The sequence below is a fragment of the Austrofundulus limnaeus genome, unplaced genomic scaffold (assembly GCF_001266775.1).
Source record: "Austrofundulus limnaeus strain Quisiro unplaced genomic scaffold, Austrofundulus_limnaeus-1.0 Scaffold11, whole genome shotgun sequence".
NCBI classification, from domain to species: domain Eukaryota; kingdom Metazoa; phylum Chordata; class Actinopteri; order Cyprinodontiformes; family Rivulidae; genus Austrofundulus; species Austrofundulus limnaeus.
The window spans coordinates 3,418,518-3,428,159 of NW_013952413.1; the positions used below are offsets into that span (position 1 = coordinate 3,418,518).

General features: G+C 36.1%; 1 protein-coding gene across 1 annotated transcript in view; it reads right to left on the reverse strand.

Moving 5' to 3' along the window:
* Nucleotides 1-9,642, reverse strand: part of mapkapk2a (MAPK activated protein kinase 2a) — a 38,583-nt gene that overhangs the window by 10,628 nt on the left and 18,313 nt on the right. Inside the window, exons 3-6 of the mRNA XM_014002062.1 lie at nucleotides 7,402-7,541; nucleotides 2,912-2,976; nucleotides 2,658-2,737; nucleotides 2,405-2,531 (exon numbers count right to left, since the gene is read on the reverse strand). Coding sequence (XP_013857516.1) covers nucleotides 2,405-2,531; nucleotides 2,658-2,737; nucleotides 2,912-2,976; nucleotides 7,402-7,541 — 412 coding nt within the window. The remainder of the gene's footprint in view (nucleotides 1-2,404; nucleotides 2,532-2,657; nucleotides 2,738-2,911; nucleotides 2,977-7,401; nucleotides 7,542-9,642) is intronic.

The following is a 9,642-nucleotide window of genomic DNA, read 5'->3' on the forward strand; positions in this document are numbered from 1 at the left end:
ATATATTGTACCAGCTGTTTGAAACACTGACTGAATAAATGGAAAATTGTGGATTTCTCACACATTATTAAACTTGGACTTATTTATAAATTATAACAAAACAGGATCTATTAGGTTGCTTGTTGGAAAAAAAAGAAAAAAGAAAGAAAAAATAATTTGTAAAACCTTTAATCCACCCCGAACAAAGAAATGTAAAACTATCATTTAAACAGAGGGTAACATTTTAAGCTACAGATTAACTCAAAAACAAACTATAAACATAAAATATCACAGAGGGGTAAGAATACAAATGAGTACTGGCAACTGTGGTTCTACTTTTCCTTCAAGTTTGGTGTAGCCCATTATTATTGTTGTGTTGTAACTAAAACTAAATAAGATTTGTGCTAGGGCTGGGTGGTGTGACCTCAAATTCATATCACGGTATAAATTGAATCCCTTCATGGTAACGGTATACATTGCAGTAGAAAATTATCATAAAAAGCAAAGATAATGTTTTTGCAGAAAACTATATTAATCAAACCCAGCATTTTTGCTGTAGTGCAAATGAACATAACAGAAGTACAAAAGAATGTGTTATAAATGTTGTGAAATGGTTTTAACAACAAACAAAAACATTTCTCAATTTTCAACACTATCAAAATAAAGTGGATGTTATAACAAGTACTTCAAGTAAAATTAGTCATTTAGACATAAAAAAATTCTAAGTTGGCATAAGTTGCCTAAAATGTTATAGTGTGACAGGACTGAAGGGGCTTAAGCTGCACATAGCCCTGTCATAAAACAATTTCAGATAACTGGAATGTAAGTGTGGTGAAGCCAAATAAATATAACATCTGTTTCATACTATGAGCTTCTGCCTGCTGAACTGACCCGTTACTCTGCTGCGCTATCATCTTCATCATCTTCGTCATCTGAGCAGAGCTACATTAGCAAGATGGATTTATGACTGAACGAACATCCACATCTTTATCATCTCTGCGGGTAACAATTCATAAAAAAAGTTTTTTCTCCGACAACCTGGGTGTGAAAAACTTGTTAAAGCTTCGCTCTGTGCGACGTGCAGCGGGAGGGAGGAAATGATCCTGCGTCCCGTGACACGACAAAACTGTTCTACAGGGGGGAGGGGGGGGGGGGGTTATTTTGAGGATTTATTCTCTCTATGCGTGTTTTAAAATGCTATATTTCTTCATTTACAGAATTTTTCAAACTCTTCCTGCTCAGTTGTCTCTGCACTTACAGCCCTGTTGACACAGGTGCGATGGCGTAATGACGACAGGATGGTAGAGGGTAAATTTCTACCGTAGGCCAACTTCATACCATTTCTACCATCTATCTCATACACTGCGCAGCCCTAATTTGCGCGTTTAATGATGCCTCCCACACCGAGGCCACTCTGATCAGCTTAACAGGGCACTGTTGCCAACTCCTCAGTATGAAAAGTAGCTATTGGCTGTCCTAAGAACCGCTCGAAGTCGCTAGGTGACATCACCACATTTGCATATTTGAACATTTGACAATAATTGTTATCTAAACTATAGGAGAGATGTACAGTATATCAGTGTTGAAGAGAAAAATGTGGAAAAAAACAAAACACTTAATATGTTTAGAACTGCAATTGAACTTAATAAAATAAAAAATAATTTTATGACTTGAATGCTCAGATCCACATTATATAAATTACATTTTGTGAGAATCTTAAATTTAATCTGCAGACTATTAGATGTCACAAGGCACACAAGGAGGCTGAGGTGAAGAAGTGACTGATCTGTAAGTCAAATGCAGCCGGGTCCAGAGAGACAATGTCAGGGGAAAAAAACATTACAGTAAAAATTGCATCCAGCTTTGTGAACCAGGGCAGGGGCAGTGTCGGCTTTGCACATGCGTGATTCATTTGCAGCGGTCTCCTCTCAGCTGATTGCAGCGGGGGTGCTGCACGCGGCTTCAGTAAGTCGGACCGCTTTAGGAAGGGGGAGGAGCTCACCTCGCTGCTCGCTGAGAAAAGTGCTTGGAAAGTGCTGTCGCCAAAGCCTCAAAGTCTCCAAGAACCTCAGAAAAGTTGCTAGATTTGTCACTAGTCTCTTTTTAGAAAGACAGTCGTTAGAGGGGTCTGAAAATTCGCTAAATCTAGCTACAAAGTCAGTTGGCAACACTGCAACAGGGCCGGAGTAGAGTTAGCCAAGGCTGAGAGCAGCGGCGCCCACTTCTGGATGRTGATCAAACTACACTGAAATAAGGTTCAAATGGATGTTTTCGATTAATCGAATGGAAGGAATTTTAATCTAATAAACCATTATTTGACAATTAATCTAAGTCGATTAATTGTTTGCATTCCTTCTCCAAACACATTCTTAGTGAACTCAAACAAGTCYACACAATGACTGAATATGAAGAAGCAGATCCTTACCAACATAGTAGGGTGTATAGCAGGGAGTGTTTAGCGAATTGTGTGAGGTGGTTTCCTTGGCAAAGCCGAAGTCTGTGAGTTTGAGGAGAGCACTTGGCCTCTTCGAAGAATACAGCAAATTCTCTGGCTGCAGGAAGAATTCAGAAACCAAACAAAAACACCGTTATTAGCAGCAGATGGACTCAAAGTCTTTTTAAGTAAAAGCCTTATAGATGCACATTATTCTATGTTCATTTGAAGCAATAGCACAAACCTTAACATCTCTGTGTGCAATGTTGATCGCATGCAAAAACTGTATGGCCTCTCCTATACTCTTCATAATATCAGATGCCTCTGCAAAGAAGAGAAAAACTATTCAACTAAGACTTTATAAGTAACAAACTGCAAAACAACCGTGCCTTCAACACGGTACCTGTAGCAGCAGATGATTGTATGATGTCATGGCTCTCTACAGTGATTTTTATATTTAGAAGGTTGTTTATTTTTAAGTCAGTATGAACCCATTACCTTTCTCTGTGAAGGCCTGGTCTCCTCTGTCCTGGATTCGACTAAAAAGCTCACCACCATCCATGCTGTGAAAACAAAAATGTGGAGAGAAAAAAAGTTTTAATTTATTAGATTTTTATGATTTAACAAGTGAATCCCACTATGCATTAACGTTAATAAAATTAGCACAATAATTGTTTAGGTGACAATGCAGATCTTTGTTTCCTTCTTCCAACGCAATGACACATGTGGTTTGTTGGTCCAACAACAAAAAGGTTTTGGTTCCCACTATTTACAAAATGTTATGTTGGCTTGGGCAATATTGGCAAAAAATTTTATCGCGATTAATTGTGCTATTTAGCCGAGAAAGATTAATTTGACGATTAATCCCCTGGAGTCCCTGGACACCCTTATGTCCTGGAAACATGACCAATTTAGTGGGAAAGATTTGCTCTATAAAAAATTGTTCCAAATTGTGTGAAAATTACAGATTTCAGGCTATACATCATTTTAAATTGTGTTGATAGATAAATAAATTACAGAAATTTATTTTTAATGTTCGTCATATTTGAAGTGGAGAAGAGCACCGAGCGGACTGACCGGAGTAATCTCCAGTCAGTCTGCCTGCTGGCATTAATCGTATTAATCGTCAAGTGCCAAAAAGTAATCGATAAATGTTTTTCTGACGATTAATTGCACACGATACGATTATGCCCAACCCTACTGCTATGGCAGTATAAGACATGAGATCAAATTCCTGCAGGTCATTTAAAGAATCTCCACCCCAAATCATTAAATAGCTGGAATAATTAAGAATATTTTAAACCTCATCTGTTTTACAACAGTCAATGTACAGATACTGAGCTACAGTTTGATGTGGTAGTAGTTGAATGTCAACCTCAACATAGGAATGTACGATATGGCAAAAAATTCATATCATGATATACATTATGATGAGTGGCGTTAACGATGTACATCACGATATAAAACTTATAATAGAAAATAAATAAATCACACATTGAGTGGAATAAATATGTATAGGTAAAAAAATTTAGACCTTAAAATCTCCTTTTTTAAGGGACACTTTTAAGTCTCCCATAAAAATCTAAATTTAAGGGAGATCTACCTGGTTAAATCATACAGCGGGTATTGGGAATTTACTTTAGGAACAAATTAATCATGATTTAATAATTTAATAATAATTTGGTTGTGCTGAACTAACTTCAAATTTATTTAGGTATTTTAATTGAAAGAATTTTTTTGTTGCCGATAGTGGCAAAGGCTAATATTTGTTTATAAAATAAGGTTTAAAGCAAAACCTGACACTAAACCAGCTTTGTTAATCATTTTATTAACCACAAGAACTTCACTGAAAAAATTCACAAAAGGAATCCTGTTCTACATTAAGTCTTACTGAAAATGCAAGAGGTCTTAGCAAACACCAACAAAAGAGCATCGGTTACATGGCTTCAATTGAGAGCAAGAAACTTGAACTCATTTGAGTTTCATTTTACCATTTGGCTCAAAATGACTGTGAGAGTTTCAAGTCAAACCATCAATACCAATTTCTAATCTGTGTTGAAACTCATAACACCAACGAGCAATGCTTCAGTCGTACATTTGGTAACTGGAGCGCAGATCTCGGATCCAAGAGATGACTCTGCTTAACCACAGCCAACATTAAGCTTCTCAACATTCTGCTTACTCAGAAATGGACAACAGATACTTGAAGCACAGAGGCGATCCCTCATTTATGCACATGCAGCTCACACTGTTTTTTGTTTCCTCTAATGTGGTCAGAAATAAGAGATACATTTGAGGCCTTTCAACCCAACCCTCTTCCTCTTGGTTTCTGGAAATTGTTGAGAAATGTGTGAATTCTCTGTTAAAGATTATGATTTTTGATTAAGTGGAGTACTGGTGCACATTTTGCAGGGTAACAGCAGAAAATTGTAGCACCCTTACAAATATCAGCCCACGTGCTTTCAAATGATCTGCAGAGTGAGGATGTTTCCACAACATGAGTGACAGTGGATAAATCTGTTTAGTATATATTTACATTGAGTGTTTAATCAAGTAAACTGTTTAATTTTAAGTCTTATTATAAAACACAAGCTTCAGCTGTAAGTCATCTGTAAGCTTTGGAAGTCTGAACCTCACAATCCATTAAGAGGTAAACAAGATGATTTATAACAGTCAGGTGACTATCAGGCTGAATTTCTTAAATTAGAGTGATAAATTGACAAAGAGGCAGTGTGACCTTTTACACAACATCGGACAACACTTTACCCAGCAGAATGTAGGTCAGACCAACTCAATGACTCACTGCAGGTACATGAAAGATATTGCCGTTTTGTTATTTCTACAAATGTGACATTCTAGGAAATGCTTTGATTTCATAAGAAGAACTTAAAGTAATTTATACTGAGCCTAATCTGTCAAGGAAATTAGTCATCATCTCAGCATGTGAGCATGTCAGCTCACACGTCTCCTGCCTGTGAAGTGCAGCGACCTGAAGTATGCACGTGTGGCAAATGAATGAGGGGAGGTGGAGGTTTGGTGGTTATAAAATACAACAAGATGGAAATAGAAAGGCAAGGAAATAACACCAAGTTCATTTAGAAGAAATGGGGCATTATTTTTCACAAGGACCRTGCAGAGTGAATTTACAATAATTAGCCTGGTTAAAATGTGCTAACCGCCATCAGTTTACACTCCAAACACTAAAAACTGTAGACTGAAACTAAATATTGTGGACATTTGAGTATTTCAATTTCACAAAATACTATTCAAAAACTGAACTTTAAAGTGATCCAGTGGGTTTTTAATATAATAAGAATTTATTTATATTATAAAGACTAACGGTTATGGCTATTTTAGTATAACAGGTGAGCTGATACTGCTGTAAAAGATAAACAGATTATATTTTATAAAATTAGAGTCAGCTTTTATCACTCAGTATGGATTGATTATTTTCTTTAAGATGCCTAAATACACACACTTTCAAAAAKAACAAGCCCATTTATACAGTATTTATATACATTATTAAAGCAAAAATATTTTTAAAAAGAGGTTTGCTTTAAGGCTGGTTGATTGCATCATGTATTAAAAAGCATTTAGGAGCAAAAGATTTCTTCTCACTGACCAAAAACTTACATACTAGGTTAACTGACAACTCTAAACTGCAATTTCATTCTGCATTGCAWCTTTGATGTTGTGTGTGAATGACAATAAATGCTTGTGATTCTGATTCTGCTTCTGATTCTAAATTGTCCCTTGGTGTGGGTAAAAGTGTGAATGGTCTCTCTCATTTGTCTGTACGTGGCCCTGTGATGGACACATGACCTTTCCAGAGTGTACCCCTGTCCCTTGCCCACYGACTGCTGGAGATGGACACCAGCTTCCCTGAAATCCTGTCTGGAAAASTGGTAAAGAAATGAGATGGATGGTCCAAATTACTTATCTTCAGGTCAAAAGAGTACTCCAGTAGATTAAATCATAAACGTGGGAACTGCTGCCAAGGTGGGTACAAAAGCAGAAATACAGGTGGGCAACAAATAACACGGCCTACAACACAGCTGACCAAGTTAAGAGCATAAAAACAGGCTGATTTTCAACAACTGGGTGTGCAAAAAATGGCGACAAGCCTCACTTGGCTGAAAAATACTCAGAATACGGTGAGACTGCAATACAAAATTTTCATCACAATATTTGGTTGCAACAGTCAAACCCCAACTCTTATGGTGCCACAACAGAATCACCAAACATCAAAAATATACAGACTTTCCTTTTGATTTTTAACACAAATACATCTGTGCAGTAACTTGAAGCACTTAATATTGGGATTTTAAGAGAAAGAAATGAAATGGWAAATGGACTGTACTTATATAGCACCTTTCTACCCAACCAGGACCCTCAACGTGCTTTACACTACCATCTGTACCCTAATTTACCCTCTCTCACTCACACACACACACACGTTCAGCACGCTACTAGATCTCTCTACAAAGCTAATAGAGGTGAATAAGTCTATAGAGACTAATACATGCTGTTTAATTACACTCATACACTGACGGGATGCACATTAGAGCTAGGAGGAGTTCAGTGTCTCGCCCAAGGACACTTGGACATATGACTGAATAGCAGTGGAATCAAACCGCCAACTCTTGCATTATAGGAAGGACTCCCCCAACCACTCAGCCACAGCCACCTCAAAGAGAAGGAACATCCCATAACTTGAGGCAGTTTARAGAACGTACAAGCTATTAACACTAAGTTTTATTTTKAAAACATAATATCMTGAAAGAAAACTGGAAGTGACCATAACTGGTATAAGATGACACCCCCCCCCCCCCAAAAAGAAAGAAAAAAAATAAATTAATAAAATAAAATAACATTTTGTGCATTTTGTTTTCCACAAAAAAGGTGAAATAATTAACTCTTAATATCGCTCACACCAAATATGAAATGCTGTTTTATTGAAGGTCGATGTCTGAAAATTGTGTACTCACCACTCCATGACAATCAGCAGACACTTCCTGCCCTGATAGAGGTTCTCATAAACATCAACAATGCGAACGATGTTAGCACAAGGTGACGCCCTCCAGTGAAGCTCCACTTCCCTGCGGGCCTTGGGACAGTCCTGTAGCATCTGGACAATAGGACAGACACAAAAGGGAGGAGGCTGATTAACATCTTGTATTTAAAGTTGAACTGTAACCTAAGTAGGCAAAAAAATAAAAGAAGCACTGTGATGCAATGATAAATCAGTGTCAYGCACCTAAAAGGGGAAAAATTCAGACCACCTAAGCCAAAGCACACAAACAGAAGTGAAGTGCTGCCATCCTATGGCAGAAAGTTAAAAAGTGTCAGCAGTTTATTTTTTATTTCAGATTTGTGTGCAAGTAGTCCCCTCTGCCAGCAGCACATGGTCATTACACTACAAGTGAATATTATCACATTCATAAATTTAGTGTAACACTGAGAAAATAAAATGGTCATTTTAAACCTGATAGTTTTTGTGAATATCTTTGTATGAACTCCAAAAGAAAATGTTTCTTTTAATATAGTAAAAGATGCTTTTACCTASTTGAGACAAGTGTATTATGCTCACAACGGACAAGTTCATCATTTTTCTAATAACCTAAACAGTTTATACAAAAGCAAAATCTTTTCTTTGATAAATTTAGACCTAAATTTCTGAACTAATTAAATACATTCTGAGTTTGCCAAACAAGAACTTGTTTTGCAAAAAAGACATTACTATTATTTAATTTTAATATATTGTTATAATATATAAAATATTATTAACCTAGGTAAAACAAAGAATACACTTAATAATTTTGCTTTTTTAAAAACTAACTCAAATTATTCAATAACAAAAACAAAAAAATTAGTTTATGATAAACAATGAGATTTTTTAGTGACATTTGTACATCCCAGTCATAAAGCTGCAGCTATAATGTGTAAAATGGCATGTTACTAAAGAAACAGAAGTATTTTGTTTATGTTTGTCAGTAAGTAGAGGCACTAAAATGAATAATGCAGCATTAAAAATGGGCCACAGACTGTCCATGTTCTTGTGTCTTACATTCCAGTCCTACCCACTGCCCAAACACAACAGTGGGCATTATTCCATGGAGGAAACCGTATCCAGTCAGTGCACTACACATTCATAAACTACTTCATTACTATGAAATAATACAGATTTTTTTTCACACACTCGTGCACAAATGTATTACTGCTRAAATTGTGCAATTGCTAAGTATCAAATATCTCCCAACCTCCTTTGCAACATGTTTTTGATTAAGACTAGTGGTGGGAAAATAAGCACCTTTAGGAGGAAAAAAAAAGCTGAAAGTTTCCTGGTCTGAAGCATTCAGGATTGTTGAAACAAAGCCAAAGTTGAAAGATATGAGCAACGTAGTTCTTGAACATCATAACTGGCAGGGTTTAAGGACAAATAGTTTTGAATCCATTATTCTACTATAGTGTCTGAGAATCAATCACCAATCTAACAYCTAAATGACCAGGAAAGTTAATATATGTATGATGATGATCTGTGTTTATTTATTCTTCTAATTTAAATTTAAACAGAAATCATCTCATGGTATGGTAATATTAGCTTGATTGTCACATTTAAACTACCAAACAGTGAATTTTTAATCAAATATTTTTACTACAACACTTTTAATTTCCAAAGGGAAACAAAAAGAAAAAGTACAGTATCATCAGTTAAGTTCACTTCAACAGGTTGAGCTGGTCCACCAAGTGAAGAAAAAGCAGCCGGGAAGTGTCTGAAATATGAGGAAGTTCTTTTAAAACCCATTAGAAAAGTATTCCCCAGGACAACTTATTGAAGATGTACAGGCATAGATGCAGCAAAATATTGTTAGTTCAGGTCATACACAAGAAACTGGGCTGGGTGCTAATAAATATGCAAGTATTTGTTACCAGGATGACCTRGTATGAAGTGTGTTTCTGTTTTATTTCAAGACTAGACACACAGTTCAAACAAGTGCAGAACAAGCAAGGGTGGACCTGACATCCTGCTTGATAGACAGAAAATTATAAACTTATTTCATGGAAGCCATGAACATGGTCATTTCCAGAAACAACATAAAAATAAATCATAAAATAATAAAAAAAATTCAAATTCAAAAAGTATAAAAATGAAACGAGTGCAAAAATAAAACATCTATTTTTGTAAAGTTTGCTATTTATCTCCATTTTCACATTATTATACATCATTA